Here is a 17,006-nt window from a genome sequence, read left to right as displayed (position 1 = left end):
GCTTTCCTGCTTGAAAAATCTGTTTAGAGTGGACCCTGGAGGCTCCTGGAGCCCCTCCTCTCCGGGCTTTGCGCTCACCTCTTTGATCCTTACATTTGGCTTCTGAGCAGCAGAGCAGGCTCTGAAGGCCGACCAGCAGCAGCAGCCAGTGGTGACGGTAGCGCCGGGCCGTCCGGGCCTGGAATTCCCGGGTCTTCGGCTCTGTGGCTCGCAGGCATGTCACTTAACCTCTCTGCGCTCGTCTTCCCGAGTCTTCACTTCTTCATCTGTGAGACTGAAACCATGTAACTCAGAGTGGGACTCGAACCCACGTCCCTGGACTCACACCCACGTCCCAGGACTCGGACCCACTTCCCAGGACTCGAACCCACATCCCAGGACTCGAACCCACGTCCCAGGACTCGAACCAACATCCCAGGACTCGAACCCACGTCCCTGGACTCACACCCACATCCCTGGACTCGAACCCACGTCCCTGGACTCGAACCCACGTCCCAGGACTCGAACCCACGTCCCAGGACTCGAACCCACGTCCCAGGACTCACACCCACGTCCCAGGACTCGAACCCACGTCCCTGGACTCGAACCCACGTCCCAGGACTCGAACCCACGTCCCAGGACTCGAACCCACGTCCCAGGACTCGAACCCACGTCCCTGGACTCACACCCACATCCCTGGACTCGAACCCACGTCCCTGGACTCACACCCACATCCCTGGACTCACACCCACGTCCCTGGACTCGAACCCACGTCCCAGGACTCGAACCCACGTCCCAGGACTCGAACCCACGTCCCAGGACTCACACCCACGTCCCAGGACTCGAACCCACGTCCCTGGACTCGAACCCACGTCCCAGGACTCGAACCCACGTCCCTGGACTCACACCCACATCCCTGGACTCGAACCCACGTCCCTGGACTCGAACCCACGTCCCAGGACTCGAACCCACGTCCCAGGACTCGGACCCACGTCCCTGGACTCGGACCCACGTCCCAGGACTCGGACCCACGTCCCAGGACTCGGACCCACGTCCCTGGACTCGGACCCACGTCCCAGGACTCGAACCCACGTCCCAGGACTCGAACCCACGTCCCTGGACTCACACCCACGTCCCTGGACTCGAACCCACGTCCCTGGACTCACACCCACATCCCTGGACTCGAACCCACGTCCCTGGACTCGAACCCACGTCCCAGGACTCGAACCCACGTCCCAGGACTCGAACCCACATCCCAGGACTCACACCCACGTCCCAGGACTCGAACCCACGTCCCAGGACTCGAACCCACGTCCCTGGACTCGAACCCACGTCCCAGGACTCGAACCCACGTCCCAGGACTCGAACCCACATCCCAGGGCTCACACCCACGTCCCAGGACTCGAACCCACGTCCCTGGACTCGAACCCACGTCCCAGGACTCGAACCCACGTCCCTGGACTCACACCCACATCCCTGGACTCGAACCCACGTCCCTGGACTCGAACCCACGTCCCAGGACTCGAACCCACGTCCCAGGACTCGGACCCACGTCCCTGGACTCGGACCCACGTCCCAGGACTCGGACCCACGTCCCTGGACTCGGACCCACGTCCCAGGACTCGGACCCACGTCCCTGGACTCGAACCCACATCCCAGGACTCGGACCCACGTCCCTGGACTCGAACCCACGTCCCTGGACTCAAACCCACCCAGGCTTTTAACTGAGATCCCACACCTGGTTTTAGGACTTCGTGAAGCTCAGGCTCTTGATGTCTCATCACAGAAAGAATTCAGTGAGAGACCAACTGATGGGTAAGAAGTGAATTTATTTAGAGAGAAACGCAGTCCACAGAGTGTGGGCCATCTCAGAAGGCGAGAGTGGCATCGAAATGGGGCAGGGTTACTTTTTATGGGCTAGCTAATTTCACAGGCTAATGCGTGGGAGGATTAGTCCAGCTATTTGGGGGAAGGGGTGGAGATTTCCAGGAATTGGGCCACCATCCACTTTTCCGTCTTTGATAGTCAGCCTTGGAGCTGTCTTGGTGCCTGTGGGTGTGTCACTTAGCTTGCTGATGTGTTACAGTGAGTATATACCAAGGCCCAAGGTCTATACGTGGACGTCGACTCATCAGCCATCTCGCGGTCATTTAGTTCTAAGTTTATGTCATGTCGTTTGGCTGTGTCATTCTCTTAAAGGCTGTGCCCTGCCCCCTTCCCTCCTGTTTCAATATGAAAATAATTATACAACGTACTCGTAAGGTTGTGGTAGGAGGTTAAATAAGTCATATACATGAGATGCTTGGAGTGGTATTTAGCCCCATAAAAACACTCAGCAAATAGTAGGTGTTTTTGCTCCTAGAGATCTTTCTGGAGCAGGGTGGAGGTGAGTTTCCTGCAGTACTCCTCGGTGGGACCCAAAGAAGTGTCATCCCTGAAATCTGTTATTTTGGGTGGAGGGTGGGGAACAAGTGCAGACTTTTCAGTAGGCCTCCTTTGAGATGTCCCCTCTCATTGAGTTCTGGGGAGGATTGAAGGAATCATATCTCCTGGGTTGTCTTAGAGAGGCTGCATACAGAATCAACCTTTCCAAAAATAGTCTTCACTGACCTTTATCCAGGCAAGGCAGAAAAGTGGGCTTGATATTCCGGGCTCCCTGTTGTGTACACGCAGATGTCTGAAATGTTTGTTTACTCATTTTTTAAATGCCTTTAAAATATATATATATGTATTTTATTTATTTATTTGGCTCTGCTGGGTCTGAGTTGCATTCTGTGGGTTCTTTAGTTGCAGCCTGTAGCCTCTAGTTCCCTGGTCAGGGATTGAACCTGGGGCCCCCTGTATTGGGAGCACAGTCTTAGCCACTGGACCACCAGTGAAGTCCCCGTTAAGCTAAGTCACTTCAGTCATGTCCAACTCTGTGTGATCCCATAGACGGCAGCCCACCAGGCTCCCCTGTCCCTGGGATTCTCCAGGCAAGAGCACTGGAGTGGGTTCCCATTTCCTTCTCCGTTTGCCTGTTAAAATCGAAGCAACCCGCAGCAGTATCTCCAAGTGCAGTGAGTTCAGTGGGGAGGCAGCTTGTGATCGGGAACTGCGCTGGGTGTCTGTAAAGCCAGTTAGTGTGTGCTGACCGGGCACACTGGGTGCGTTCTGTGGGGAAAGAGAAGGGGCAGTGGAAGGGGGACCTGAAGGTCACGGGCTTCCCTGAGGGAGACGAATAAGCCCCTTTTCTTTCCTTCTCTTTTGGCCACTCTGAGTGGCACGTGGGATATTAGTTCCCCTACCAGGGATTGAACCTGCAACCCCTGCAGTGTAAGCACAGCGTCTTAACCCACTGGTCTGCCAGGGAAGTCCCAGTCCCTTTTCTAATGGAACCCCTGGGCCATTCCTTGGAAAATGACTGCCCATTTTTTCACCCAAACATCCACTTATTCACCCAACAGATCTTCAGTGAGTGTCAAACTATGCTAGCCTCAGCCCCGGGGATAAGTTGTGATGCCAACCTGCAAGGAACCAGTGTCCAGAGAGGAGTTGAAAATAGGTAGTGGGGTGGAGGCTGGAGGGCTGTTGGAGGTTCCAGGGAAGCAGATCGTGTGTTGGGGGAAGGCTGGCTGGACACGGGGCATCTGAGGAGTTGGAAGGGTGAGTCCGAGTCTCCCGGGGAGATGAGGGGCAAAAGGGCAGCAACCAGACGTTCAGAGCATGGGGTCTTTGGGGAGCGCTGTGTGCAGGATGTGGGGTGCACATGTTTGGGGAGCGCTGTGTGCAGGATGTGGGGTGCATGTGGCCTGGGCATGGGAGAGGGGCTGGCAGGCTGTGCTCCCCACTGCCCGGGGCCTCTTGCCTGGCCGCTCAGCCCCTCCAGCCCAGGCTCCACATTTCTTCCCCCACTCACTGCCTTTTCATTCCCACTTCCCACTTGTCCTGGGTCAGAATCAGGGCAGAGAGTCACCTCTCTGAGCCTTCATTCCCCTTTTCTGTGCACCAGCTGGTTGGACTGGGCAATCTCAGAGGTCTCCGGGGCCTTCTAGGGTTGTTCGTGGTTGTCTGCCCTATTTGGATGTTTCCCCTGGGGGCCTTGGGAACAGTCCAGACACCCTCTGGTCCTGTATCAGCAGAGGGTTGAGGACGAAAGCCATGGGTGGTAGCAGTGATGGAGCATCTGGGGCCTGCAGAGGGGAGGATGGAGCCCCGCTGACCCTGCTGCTGTGTGTGCTTCTCCCTCAGTTTGACCCTGGGAACACAGGCTTCATCAGTACAGGCAAGTTCCGGAGCCTCCTGGACAGCCACAGTGCCAAGCTGGACCCGCACAAGAGGGAGGTACTCCTGGCTCTCGCCGACAGCCATGCCAACGGGCAGATATGCTACCAGGATTTTGTCAACCTGGTGAGCACTCTGGGGAGTGGCCACTGAGAGTGGCCTGTTTGGGGGCATGGCTTAGAGGGCCCTTTTGGATAACTAATTACTTGGATTGGTGGGTCTTCAGCATTGAAAAACTCCAGGCTTCAGCAGATAAAAGAAAATCACCACGGACCAGATTTCTGCTTATCTCTGGGTTCTGCTTTCCACAGCATCAGCACTACTCAGAAGAGCCCCTGGCCATTCCAGATCTGACTATGGCAGCAGCAAAGTGGCTGCAGCTGTTCCAGCCCTCACACCCTCAGACCTCATCCCAAAGGAGAGCAGAGGAGCTCTTTTTATGGGAGCTCCCACATGAGGCCTGGGATTTCCTTCCTTCCATTGGCCTAGATTGGGTCAGTGGGATGTGCTGATTGACTCAAACTGATCAGTGCCCACCCTGGGGACTCAGAGGAGAGTCACTTCCATGGAAATGAAGGGCTGGAAGTGGGAAGCCGTCGTTGTCAGGAGAAGAGCTGGGGAGTGGATGTTGGGAGGATCAGGCCAGGCCTTTCAGGAGCAATGGGGCATGTGGGTGAAGGCTGAAGCTCTTCAGACCTGCTGGCAGTGGTCCTGGGTGATCAGAGGGGCTGGAGACAGGAGGCCCATGCATCCTGCCCAGTGGTCTGGTGTCTTAGAGTCAGGACTTCCTCCTCACTGGGGTTACTGCTGTGCTGTTTCGGGGCTACAGTGGCAGGATTGGAAAGGGGTTCAGTGGGGTTGAGCAGGAAGCAACCCACCGTGGGTGGATGGGATGTGAGCAGAAGCTGCATGAACTAGAGGCATGAACACAAGGCTGGGAGATTCCACGTGGTTTCCCTCTTGGTGGAATGGAAGAGTTGCCTCTCTTCTTGTCACCCATTTACTAAATGACTGGTGTGAACAGTCAGTTCTTGAACATCCAGGCTCCTGGAATTCAGAGGCGTCAGTGATGGGGGAGCCAGGACCTGCCATCGTGCCATGTCCGCTTTCTAATGCGCGGGCTTTGGTGTTGTTTTAATTGCCTCTTGACTGAGGACCTGCCTTCATCCAGAGATTAACAGATGGCAGCGAGCAGCTGTGAGGCTTTTAGGGATGAAGTAATCTGCTGTTCAGACTGGACCCAGGGAACAGACCTTTTACAGGATGGGAGGCAGAGCTCAATTAAGCAGGGAAGTTGGGGACATTTGGGATTCACGGGATGGGTCATGGAGATGAGTTGCCTGGCTGGGAACCCAGCAGCACCAGCAAAGGTCAGGCCGCAGGTTCGAACTTGTGGCTCCTCCACAGCCCCAGCACTAGCCTGTTCGATGCATGCTCTGCTCAGCCCGGGGCAGAGTGAGGGCATGGCAGAGCCGGTGAGTGGCTTCTCTCCAGCTGGGGCTTCAGGAAATCTTCTGTGTGAATTTGCAACAGCAGGTTGCTTGTTGCCATTAAGATTTCTCTGTTCAAGTTCTGAGCTGGAGTGGCCAGCCAGAGCCTGGATTCCTGTGAGCAAGGCTGCCCTGGAGGGCGGGACTAAGAAGGGGCTCACCGGAAGGGAGGTTCTGGGAAGGGCAGAGAGCTCAGGGGCTGGAGTCAGGCGGACCTGGGTCCTGCTTAATGCTCTGCCTTTGCCACTCAGTGGGAAAGATTCTCTGAGCCCATGTGTAAAATGAAGCCAAAGGATACCTTCTTCAGGGTGGTGGTGGTGTTTAGTCCCTAAGTCACGTCCGACTTTTTGCAACCCTGTGGACTGTAGCCTTCCAGGCTTCTCTGTCCATGGGATTCCCCAGGCAAGAATACTGGTGTGGGTTGCCATTTCTTTCTCTGGTTGATCTTCTTGATTCAGGGGTCAAACCTGTGTCTCCGGCATTGGCAGGCACGCTCTTTACCACCGAGCCACCTGGGAAGCCTCTTCAGGATGGTGGCAAGAATTAAATAAGATGAAATGTTTGACAGTTTTTGTTGCTTCTTAATGTTCTTCCACCAGGTTAACTCCTTGGCATCTTTGTGAGCCTTTTCGCACTCCCACCCAGGCAGAATGAACTAACCTTATCCTGAGCCCTCACAGTGCTTTGCGCAAGCCCCTCTTCTAACAGAGACCACATTGCATTACAGCTGAGTGGTCAGGGCTGTCATGTATGGGTGTACAGGTTGTAGACTGTATAAGGATGCCAGGCAGAGAGATGAATGAGGACTGAAATCTGCCCTGGCCTTTGTTCAGCAAGGCCTGGAAAGGGTGCATCCACCTCGAAGAAGAGGCTCCCTTATCTAACTGGCATGAAAGCACCATATGGGCCAGCATGGGCCCCAGAGTCAGGCGGATCTGAATCTGAATCCTGACTCCATGATTTACTAACTATGGGTCCTTGAGATAATTACTTTCCAAGGAAAATCACTCTCCAAGCTCCCATCTCCACCTTTATATCATGGGATAACACAATGCATCAGATAACAAAGGGGACATCATCTTTGGCTGCTGTTTACACCTCTGTCTCTCCTATAAGCTCCATGAGGCCAGAGACCATGGCTGCTGCTGTGCCCAGCACAGTTCTAGGCACATCAGGGCAAAGGTCAGTGGTGAGTGTGAGTGTGCACTCAGTGCTTCTCCCGTACTCATGCTGAGTGCCTCCCCTCCATGAGTCTTTCAGCTGTGTGTTTGTGAATACATGTGCACACCTGGAGATGGGGGAGAGGATGGCTGCAAACTAATTTGATCACATGGTCTTGTCTTGGGCATGCAGCAAACGCAGAGCCCTAGGCCCTGCCTAAATTTATAGAGCTGCCAAGCTACTGAGAGCCAGGCCCAAGCTTTGCAGGCCTGGAGGGGATGGGAATAGGCAATCGTTGGAAGGGGTTCATCCGGGAAGGCCTGCTAGAGGGGGGAGGCTTCAGCCAGATTTTGCAGGTGTGTGCAGAACCCAGGAGAGGGGACGGGCACTGCTGATGGAGGCTCATTCGTCTTGGCCTGGTCTGAACCCAGATCCTCCCCAGCTCCCTGCCCCCAACAGGGCTTCAAACCCCTATGCCTTTGTCTGGCTGGCTCCCCTCTGCAGCCCTGTCTGAACTCCTGCCTTCAGGTTTAGCCTGATGTCCACTGCTCGGCCCACAGCCCCAGAAATACATAGATAATCCCTACCCAGTGACCGTGGGGCAGGCCCTGGACAGCATCGTGGACTCTGGTTGGGAGAACTGTGTCTCTAGAATATTTCCCTGTATTGAGGGTCTAGCGTGTGGTCGGGGAGAGTGTATGGGAGGTAGTGGAGGCCTCTGGAGGCTGAAAATCATCAGGTCTGCCTGTGGGAGTCAGGTTGCCAGGGCTCTGTGGGACAGGGGCCCATCCTGGGGCTCCTCGAGTATCACAGTTCCCTTGGGGTCCTTCAGGACTGATGACCTTCCACAAGCACAGCTTTGGGTTCTGGTTCCAGGGGCTGGGGATGCTGACTCCTACTTGTCCTGTAGGTCTTACTCATGCCACCTCCTCCAGGAAGTCCTCCATGACCATCTTGGGACCAGGTTGGGCCTCCCTCCTGTGTGCTCCCACAGCGGGCTTCACTGTGAACCATGATTGCTGGTTACTTAGGTGGCTCAGACAGTAAAGAATCTGCCTGCAATGCAGGAGATCTGGGTTCCATCCCTGGTTGTGAAGATCCCCTGGAGAAGGGAATGGCTACCCACTCCAGTATTCTTGCCTGGAGAATTTCATGGACAGAGGAGCCTCGTGGGCTCTAGTTCACGCAGTCCCAAAAAGTTGGACACAGCTGAGCGACTAACACCTTCACACTTTCTTCACTTTCACTTATCAGCCTTCGACACCTCTGTATTCCTGTGTCTGGCAACACCTGATGCTTAATAGTTGCTGAGGAAATTGTGAGGGATGACAGGCTGGTGTGTGGGAGGAGATATCATGGATATGAATCCAGGCTCTGGAGCCTCACTGGGTTTGGACTTGATGGATTCTTAGAAGTCTATGCTTTGGGCTCCTCATCTGGTGGGATGGGGATATTCATGGTCTTTATCTAGCAGGTAGACTAGCTGCATCAAATGAGCTGAGCTGTGATGTGCTTAGAACAGCCCCTGACACCGAAGAGCCTGGTGAATATTGCTTGTTAACTTACATTTAACCCCTTGCAAACTATTACAGAAGAAAGAGGAAGGTGGCCACAGGCCTGGGCGGTCTAAGGAACTGGCTGGCTGGGAAATGGGATGGGGCTCCCCTGAGACCCCGGTTCTGACCACCCCCCCCACCCTGTTCCCATGTAGATGAGCAACAAGCGGTCCAACAGTTTTCGCCAGGCCATCCTGCAGGGGAACCGCAGGCTCTGCAGCAAGGCCCTGCTGGAGGAGAAGGGGCTGAACCTTTCCCAGCGACTCATCCGTCACGTGGCCTACGAGACCCTGCCCCGGGAAATTGACCGGAAGTGGTACTACGACAGTTATACCTGCTGCCCCCCGCCCTGGTTCATGATCACGGTCACACTGCTAGAGGCAAGGACGGGGGTGGCGATGGGGCTGCTGGAGGGTCAAAAGGATATAATTTTTTTTTTCCCTGCACCATGTGACATGTGGGATCTTAGTTCCCCAATCAGGGATCGAACGCACACCCCCTGCAGCGGAAGCATAGAATCCTAGCAATTAGAACCACTAGGGAAGTTCCAGGAGGGTATCTGAGATCACAAAGGGAAGGGCAGCACCTTCACCACCGAAAGGTGATGGTTGAGGATCAAATGGCAGTTGTCACGGCAGGTCAGGCCCTGGTACAGGGCATGCAGGTGTTGTTATAACCCCTCGGCCACAGAGGTATTACCAAGATCATGACTTGAAGTCATATGCACTGCAGCAAAACCCTTGTATGACCCTCCCCGCCCCGCACAAATCAACAGCAACAAGAAGAGTGTCAGAAGGTCTTTGACTGGGGGCATTTCACCAGGCGAACTCATTAAAGCAACTTCTGTTAGTTCCTCCCAGAGTGAGTGGAGTGAGCCTCGTGGATGGGTCGTTTGTTCCCCCTGGACTCCATCTTCCACCTGGAAAGTGGGGATAACCAGACTTGCCCTCCTGCTCCCACGCGACTCCTCTGTTTAGAGCCAGAGAATTGCTGGTGGTGCTTTCTGAGCACAAAAGCATTACATCAATACGTATGGGAAGGAGTGTTTATGAACAGGTAAATATGGGCTTCACATATTTTGCAGGAACATTCTCCCCTTAGGGAATCATCCTTACCTATTGTAATTCTAAAAGTCTCATCTTATGCAACACGATCCAAAGTACCACTTTCTGAATCAGCACTCCTGTATGAGGGACTCCGAATTCTTCCGGCTCTTCAGCCCCAGAACTTGCAGGCCCCCCCGCCCAGCGCCAGCTCTCAAACTGACGCTTGGCTTCCTTTTGGCATTTTATAATTTCCACCGTTTCTCTTCCAGAGCTAGGGGCCTAATTACTGCCCCTGCGTACGTTCTTGTAAAATTCCTGCCGAATCAAACTGCAGGATCATTAAGCCTCATGGCATCCTGCTTCTTCCTCTCTTAAATCAGAATATCTGGACTGCAGACCAGAGCTCCTCGGTTTGTTGTTCTGGCTTCCTCCAAGTACATGTTGAAGTTGCGATTTTTCCAAGATATTCTTGGACTTGTTCTCCAAGCGCTTACTGTGTTGGTCTATTTATTAACTTCTATTTGAGGACCAATAATAACGAGTTGGCTTGCAAGCTGTGCTTGCTGCCAGGCCACCCGCACGCATGGTGTTAGGTGAACAGATTCACCTCCCAGGGAGTCCAGCTGCTGGGAGCCCTGAGCCATTCCCAGGCTCAGCCCAGAAGGGCTTAACCCCAGGCTAATTACATCTGCCTTCCCTCAGCTGATGCTGCTCACAGGGCTGGCTCTTCGTGTACTTTATCTTTAAAAAAAAAGTATTAATTTTAGCCACGTCTGGTCTTCGGGCTTCCCAGGTGGCCCTAGTAGTAAAGAACCTGCCTGCCTATGCAGGCAACATGAGACGTGGGTTCGATCCCTGAACAGAAAGCTCCCCTGGAGTAGGAAATGGCAACCCACAGTAGTACTCTAGCTTGGAGAATCCCATTCTAGCTTGGGGAATCCATGCTGAATCCCATGGACAGAGGAGCCTGGCAGGCTACAGTCCATGGGATTGCAAAGAGTTGGGCATGACTGAGTACAGGGAGAGATCGATCGGGTCTCAGTTGCAGTGCACAGGCTTAGATGCCCACAGCGTGTGGGATCTTAATTCCCCAACCAGGGGTAGAACCAGGTCCCCTCCACTGCATGGTGGATTCTTAACCACTGGACCACCAGGGAAGCCCCTGGTGGGAAGCCCACCTTTAAAAAAAACATCTTACAGTTTATCATTTTTAAGCCTCACAATCACCATGGAAATGTAGACATGAGTATTCCTGTTTCCAAATGGGAAAACCACACGTGTGCTCAGTCTGACTCTTTGCAACCCCATGGACTGTAGCCTGCCAGCCTCCTCTATCCATGGAATTTTCCAGGCAAGAATACTGGAGTAGGTTGCCATTTCCTACTTCAGGGGTCTTCCAAACCCAGGGGTCAAACCCACATCTCCTGCATTACAGGGGGATCCTTTACTGCTGTGCCACCTGGGACGCCCCAGAGAAATGGACGACCAGTGAATTAAAGTAATTTGCCCAAGGTCATCCAGAGGAGCCGGATCTTTTGTCCAGATTGGTTTCCAACTTTCCGAAACCTCAGCTGTATAAACTCGAACTGCCAATCTAGAAGAAACTGGAAAATGATGAAATAACTGTTTTCAGAGTCCTTATACCAAAGCCCAAGCCTTTTGTTTTCTATCCAGTTTCAGTAACCTAACTTTCTGATTCCATAACAGCGAACATAATGGGAAGCTACTGGAAGGGGGCCTTCTCCCTGCCACCAAGAGGAAGTAAGAACCTGGTTGTGGTAACTGGTTAACAACTTGCTGACACCCCAGGCATGGCAAGAGAGGACAAAAGAAAATGTACAAGCAAACCTGAGTCACAAAAAACCACAAGAATTTGGGATCATTTAGTACAGGAGCGAAACCCCCCTCAGTTGCTGGAGAAGACATTGCTCCTACAGCCCAGATCAACCCCTGAGGCATCCTTAAAATTAAGAACCTAGGGACGTGAATTATGCATTGTAGAAAGAGTTCCAGGGAGAAATAGTTAAAATAAACACTCTTTTCTGGCTTAAACAAGTATGCTTCAGTCATCTTCACAAATTAACTTACGTGAGGTGTTGATGAGAATTCAGAGAAATTGAGACCCTTGTGTACTGTTGGTGGGAATGTAACGTGCTATAGCCATGGTGGGAAACAGGATGGGAGTTCCTCAGAAAATGAAATCCGAATTATCATACGATCGTGCAGCTCCGCTTCTGAGTGTATACCCAAGAGAACTGGAAGCAGGGACTCAGATATCTATATACCCATGTTCATAGCAGCGTTGTTCACAGTAGCTAAAAGGTGAGCGCAACCCAAGCATCCATCGACAGTTGAATGGATAAACAAAATTTGATAGCTACATGCAGTGAAATATTGGGAAGGAGATTTTGACATATGTTACAACATGGATGTACCCTGATGACATTATGCCGAGTGAAATAAACCAGGCACAAAAGACAAATGCTGTGTGATTCCACTTCCACACAGTCCCTGGAGTAGTCGTGTTCATAGAGACAGAAAGCGGAATGGTGGTTGCCAGGGGCTGCGGGGCAGGGAATGGAAATTAATGTTTCATGGATATAGAGTTTATTTCATCACTTTTACAAGATGAAAAGAATCCTGTGAATGGATAGTGGTCATGGTTGCCCATTATGAATGTATTTAATGCCCCTGAACTCTACACTTAAAATGGTTAAGATGGTAAATTTTATGTTACATGGCTTTTGCCACAGTTTTTTTTTTTTTTAATCAACTTATATGGCATTGCCTCAGCCCCCAAGTGGGTATGTGAGTTATTACTGGAATTAAAGTTTAAAATCCTCCGAACCCTTTCTGCTTAGCACCGAGGAAGTGTGGGCAGAGACCTTGAGACCATTTTGTGAACACTGAACACAAAATGAACAGAAATGGAGTGAGAGGTGGTGGAGAGCTAGCCTGGGTGCTGGTCATAGGGGTGTGAGAAGGACAGATGGCAACTTCCCTAGGGATTCCACATGATAATAAGCTCAGGAGGGTTTCCGGGCAGTTTCCTGCCTAGTAACAGCCTCTCTGTACTCTCTGCTCTCCTCCAGGTTGCCTTTTTCCTTTATAATGGGGTGTCGCTGGGCCAATTTGTACTGCAGGTAACCCACCCACGATACCTGAAGAACTCCCTGGTTTACCATCCACAGCTCCGAGCACAGGCTTGGCGTTACCTGACATACATATTCATGCATGCGGGGTGAGTATGGCGTTCTTTCACTCTATCAAGAATTCTTGCAGAAAAATAACTGATCCAGAGAGCCTGGATTGAAATTTATTTTTTTAGTTTATTTTTGTCTACCTGGACACAGGATTTGAGATGGCTTCTTAAAACTTATCTAATACCAAACTGTATGTGTAAATTGTTAGGAGTGCATGGGCGATGAAAATGTGTTAGAGTTGGTGGTGGTGTTTGTGCATATCTGTGAACATGCCATTAAAACTGTATGGTTTAGGGGGCTTCCCTAGAGGCGCAGTGGGTATGAATCCACCTGCCAGTGCAGGGAATTTGGTCTCTGGTGGGGAAGATTCCGCATGCCTTGGAGCAGCTAAGCCCGAGCACCACAACTGCTGAAGCCCAAGTGCCTAGAGCCTATGTTTTGCCATAAGAGAAGCTAATGCAATGAGAAGCCTGCGCACCTCAATGAAGAGTAGCTCCCGCTTGCTGAAAACAGAAAGCCTGTGCAAAGCAATGAGGACCAGTGCAGCCAAAAGTAAATAAAATTATATATACATATATAGTACAGTTAAAAAAAAGTATATGGGAAAGGGAAAGCAAAGTGAGATCAGCACACACATACATAGCATGTGATTCTATATATTTGCTGTAAGTAGGTTACAGATTTATTCTGAGCTTCCTGGTGGCCAAAGCAAAGAGGGAAATGTGGCCAACCACCAGGTTCATTGTCCATAAGCTATGTGTGAGTGCCCCTGTAAGTGATTTGTTGAAAGGCAGTCTACGTGTATGGTGACATGAGGCTTCTTGAGGAACTCTGGAAATATTACAGTTTCCATTTACAGAGCCATGTGACCTCTTTTGGGACCTGGAGTGCCACCAGTTCTCATGGGTGCATCTTACCCCATGATAAGGACCTCCTAGCTGGCCAGGTGACCACCCAGGTCCAGGGCTCTTGAGTGCACGATCTTGGCTGGAGACAGTTTTTACATAGTGGAAGCGTGGAGTTGGACAGAGTCCCCGGACCCCAGGCCTCTGCAGTGTCTTCTGCAGACGCTAGAGAAGTGGAGGGAAAGCGTGGAAAAGCCCTGAGGGTGCCTGTCCCTCAGGCAGTGGGGATGCCAGTGGGAAGAACATCACCCGGGCCCTCGTGGTTCTTTCCTTGGGAGAATGACGCACAGTGGCCACGAGGAAGCTCCTCTGTGAACCTCTGCTCCTGCTGAGCTTCTAAAGGGGCCACAGCGCCTCCCCCAGCTGGCTGCACCTGCTGGGGAGGCTACTTTGGGGTGAAGAGACTTCTCTGATGGTCACTGATGAATGTCCCTATTCTGAGCCTGAGGGGATGGCAGCCTGGCCTGCTATGTCCCGGCTTCGACTTCAGGGCTGAGGAGGAGAGTTGGGGAGGCCCTTCCTGCTTAGGTATCCTCATGAGCCAAGATGTGGACACAACAGACACTGGCGGAATAACTTTGACTTACTAAGAAATTTTTTTTAAGTATTTATGTATTGCTGCCCTGGGTCTTCATTGCTGCATGAGGACTTCTCATTACAGTGGCTTCTCTTGTGATGGAGTGTGGACTTCAGGAGCACAGGCTTCAGTAGTTATGACACATGGGCTTAGCTGCCTGGTAGCATGTGGGGATCTTCCCAGACCAGGGATCAAACCCATTTCCCCTGCATTGACAGGTGGATTCTTAGCTACTAGGCCACCAGGGAGCTCCCAGCCATAGAATCTTGTTCACTGCTGGATCCCCAGCCTCTTGACATGCTGAGTGAATGACTGTGGTCTCTCTGTACAGGATAGAACACCTGGGACTCAACGTGGTGCTCCAGCTCCTGGTGGGGGTGCCTCTGGAGATGGTGCATGGAGCAACCCGCATTGGGCTTGTCTATGTGGCCGGTGTTGTGGCAGGTAGGCAGGTGGGCCCAGAGTCTATAGGGGTGAACCTCCCCAGGGTGGCTGATGAGACCCTGTGCCATCAGGCAGGCCCCAGGCTTCCAGCGGACGCTCATCACCCAGGCTCCCGACTGCTAGGGTTCTCCTCTGGGTACCTCTCGCCAACTCCCTAGGGAGACCAGACGGAGATGCCAGCCAGAGAGGGAGGCGTGTGATGGCGAAGCGGGTGGAGGAAATGTGATTTGGAGCCGGCAGACTGACCGAGGTTTCAGTCTTTCACTACCGTGTTGTAGCTGTGTGAACTTGGGGAATTCCTTACCTTCTCTTGGCGCCCGTTAAGCTTTAAGAGGGAACTAATGAGATCTGGGGCAGAGAGTCGGCCACGACTTAGCGGCTGAACAACAAAAAATGAGATATGCATGCTGGATGTGAGGAGGGCGGGGCAAGGTGAAGAATGAAATAAAGCAAGGGTAGTGAGATCCCAGGGCTGGGGGGGGCCCACCTGTACCCAAAGGGCAGTCTTGCCCCTGCCTGGGCTGGCCCTTGATTGACCCACTGCGAGCAGGAGAGAGTCTGGCCCAAGAGGTCGTGAGCACTTGTGCCAGCTGGAGGAGTCTGGGCCCTGGCTGACTCAGCCCATGTGGCAGGTGATGCGTGTAATCACTGTGGCCTTGAGGACAGTGTCCCAGCTCCTGGTCCCCCGCCCCGGTGGAGGGGCGATGGACCGGGGTGAGGTGAGGAGAGCGGAGATTTCTGCAGAAGTCTGCACCAACTGGGCTTCTGAATAGAGGGATCTCCCTGGTGATGTCTCCAACTTTATTGCTGGCTTTTTTCTTTACAAGGTTTGCTGCTTCAGCTCTTCACCTTGACAGCGGTGCCCAAGGGAGCTTTGCGTGTGTGTTTAAGTAAGATCTTAATCCTTTCTGAGTGGCATTAAAGCTGTCATCAAGAGAGCAGGGCAGCGTGGGCCTTGTAAACAGAGGGCAGGCAGGGACCCCGGGAGTGAGTGGGAGGGCTTCCGGAATCAAAGACGGAAGGCTCTCTGATTCCGGAATCCTCCCACCCCACCCACCCACCCATCCGTCCCAGGAGAAGCTGGTCTGCTACTTTGTAAACCCTCAGCCTGGGAGGTTGGCCCAGCGCTGTTCTTCACTCCTGGGCTGAGGTTGAAAACTTGGCCACCATGGACAGCGCCCACACCAGCCTCTCCCAGAATCCAGCCCCTTCTGCATCCTTGAACAAAGGTCTGATGAGCATCTCTGTGTGCCAGACTTCCTCAGCCACCCACACACCCCTGAGTGTCGACATCTGGGGATTCAGAGCCACGTTTTCCATACCTACCTACTCAGAGACCCAGATGGTTAATGGCGAGGAACAGGGAAGTGCTCGTAACACTTGCAGTTAGTAGTCAATTAAGTGGGCGTGCCGGAGTAACCTAGAAGACAACACAGATTCAAGATGACTCAGGTCTCGTCCAAAGCAGATGACGCCCAGCGGGGAAGCAGTGCAGGGTTACTTCCAAGGGACACCAGTGCAGAAGGGGATGGTGTACAGGCAGAAGGGGGCTTGCCAGCTGAACCTGAGGGCGTGGGGCTGTACTGCAAAGCAGATGACGTGCGCTGTCCTATTTGAGTCATTGATTCAGAGCAGAGGGCATTCTGGTCACCACATGTCACACCATTGATCTCCGGGATGGAGCTGATTGATCTGCCTGCACCCTTTCCTCCTCCCCTGCCTTGTGTGTGCATCCCTCTTCAGAGAGGAGGTGCCGGTTCAGACAGGCGGGCTCTGACCAGATAGGCAAGTGCCTGTCCTGTGCAGGCTGTATTTAATCCCTGCAACAAACCCCTGAGGTAGGTACTATTACCCTTCACCTGTTACAGATACAGAAGCCCAGGCTTGGAGAAGGAAAGTGACTTGCCTAAGAAAACACAGTCATAAGTGGTGGAGCTGGGCTCCGATCAGGCTGTCTGACCCCAAAGGCTATGCTCTAACATGACCTTAGCCAGAGGCAAGACTTATCCTTCATGCATGGAATGTATTGGAGACCAAGGGAGGTCATTGTTTTCATTTTAAAAGATTTTTTGATGTGGACCATTTTTAAAGTCTTCATTGAATTTGTTACAGTATTGCTTCTGTTTTGGGTTTTGTTTTTTTGACCGTGAGGCATATGGGATCTTAGCTCCCAGACCAGGGATCGAACTCACACCCCCTGCATTGGAAGCCGAAGTCTCAACCACTGGACCACCAGGGAAGTCCTCTAAGGCGGGGCGGTCTTCATAGATATTAAGCCCTGCTCTTTAATTCCTGCCCAATGATAATATTCCAAATCCAAGGCCATCGCATTTTGTAACAATTATAACTAATCTCTGCTCAGCATGTCTGATGGTCCAGGCA

At 52.5% G+C, this 17,006-nt stretch overlaps 1 protein-coding gene across 3 annotated transcripts in view; it reads left to right on the top strand.

Moving 5' to 3' along the window:
• The window catches only part of RHBDL3 (rhomboid like 3), a 55,880-nt gene that overhangs the window by 17,249 nt on the left and 21,625 nt on the right, over nt 1-17,006 (top strand). For all 3 annotated transcript variants that reach the window (XM_015098507.4, XM_060395233.1, XM_027975282.3), the window contains 4 exons: nt 4,210-4,368; nt 8,605-8,829; nt 12,588-12,736; nt 14,512-14,624. In XM_015098507.4, coding sequence (XP_014953993.2) covers nt 4,210-4,368; nt 8,605-8,829; nt 12,588-12,736; nt 14,512-14,624 — 646 coding nt within the window. The remainder of the gene's footprint in view (nt 1-4,209; nt 4,369-8,604; nt 8,830-12,587; nt 12,737-14,511; nt 14,625-17,006) is intronic.

The sequence above is a fragment of the Ovis aries genome, chromosome 11 (assembly GCF_016772045.2).
Source record: "Ovis aries strain OAR_USU_Benz2616 breed Rambouillet chromosome 11, ARS-UI_Ramb_v3.0, whole genome shotgun sequence".
Lineage (NCBI taxonomy): Eukaryota > Metazoa > Chordata > Mammalia > Artiodactyla > Bovidae > Ovis > Ovis aries.
This window is presented reverse-complemented; position numbering and strand designations above follow the sequence as displayed.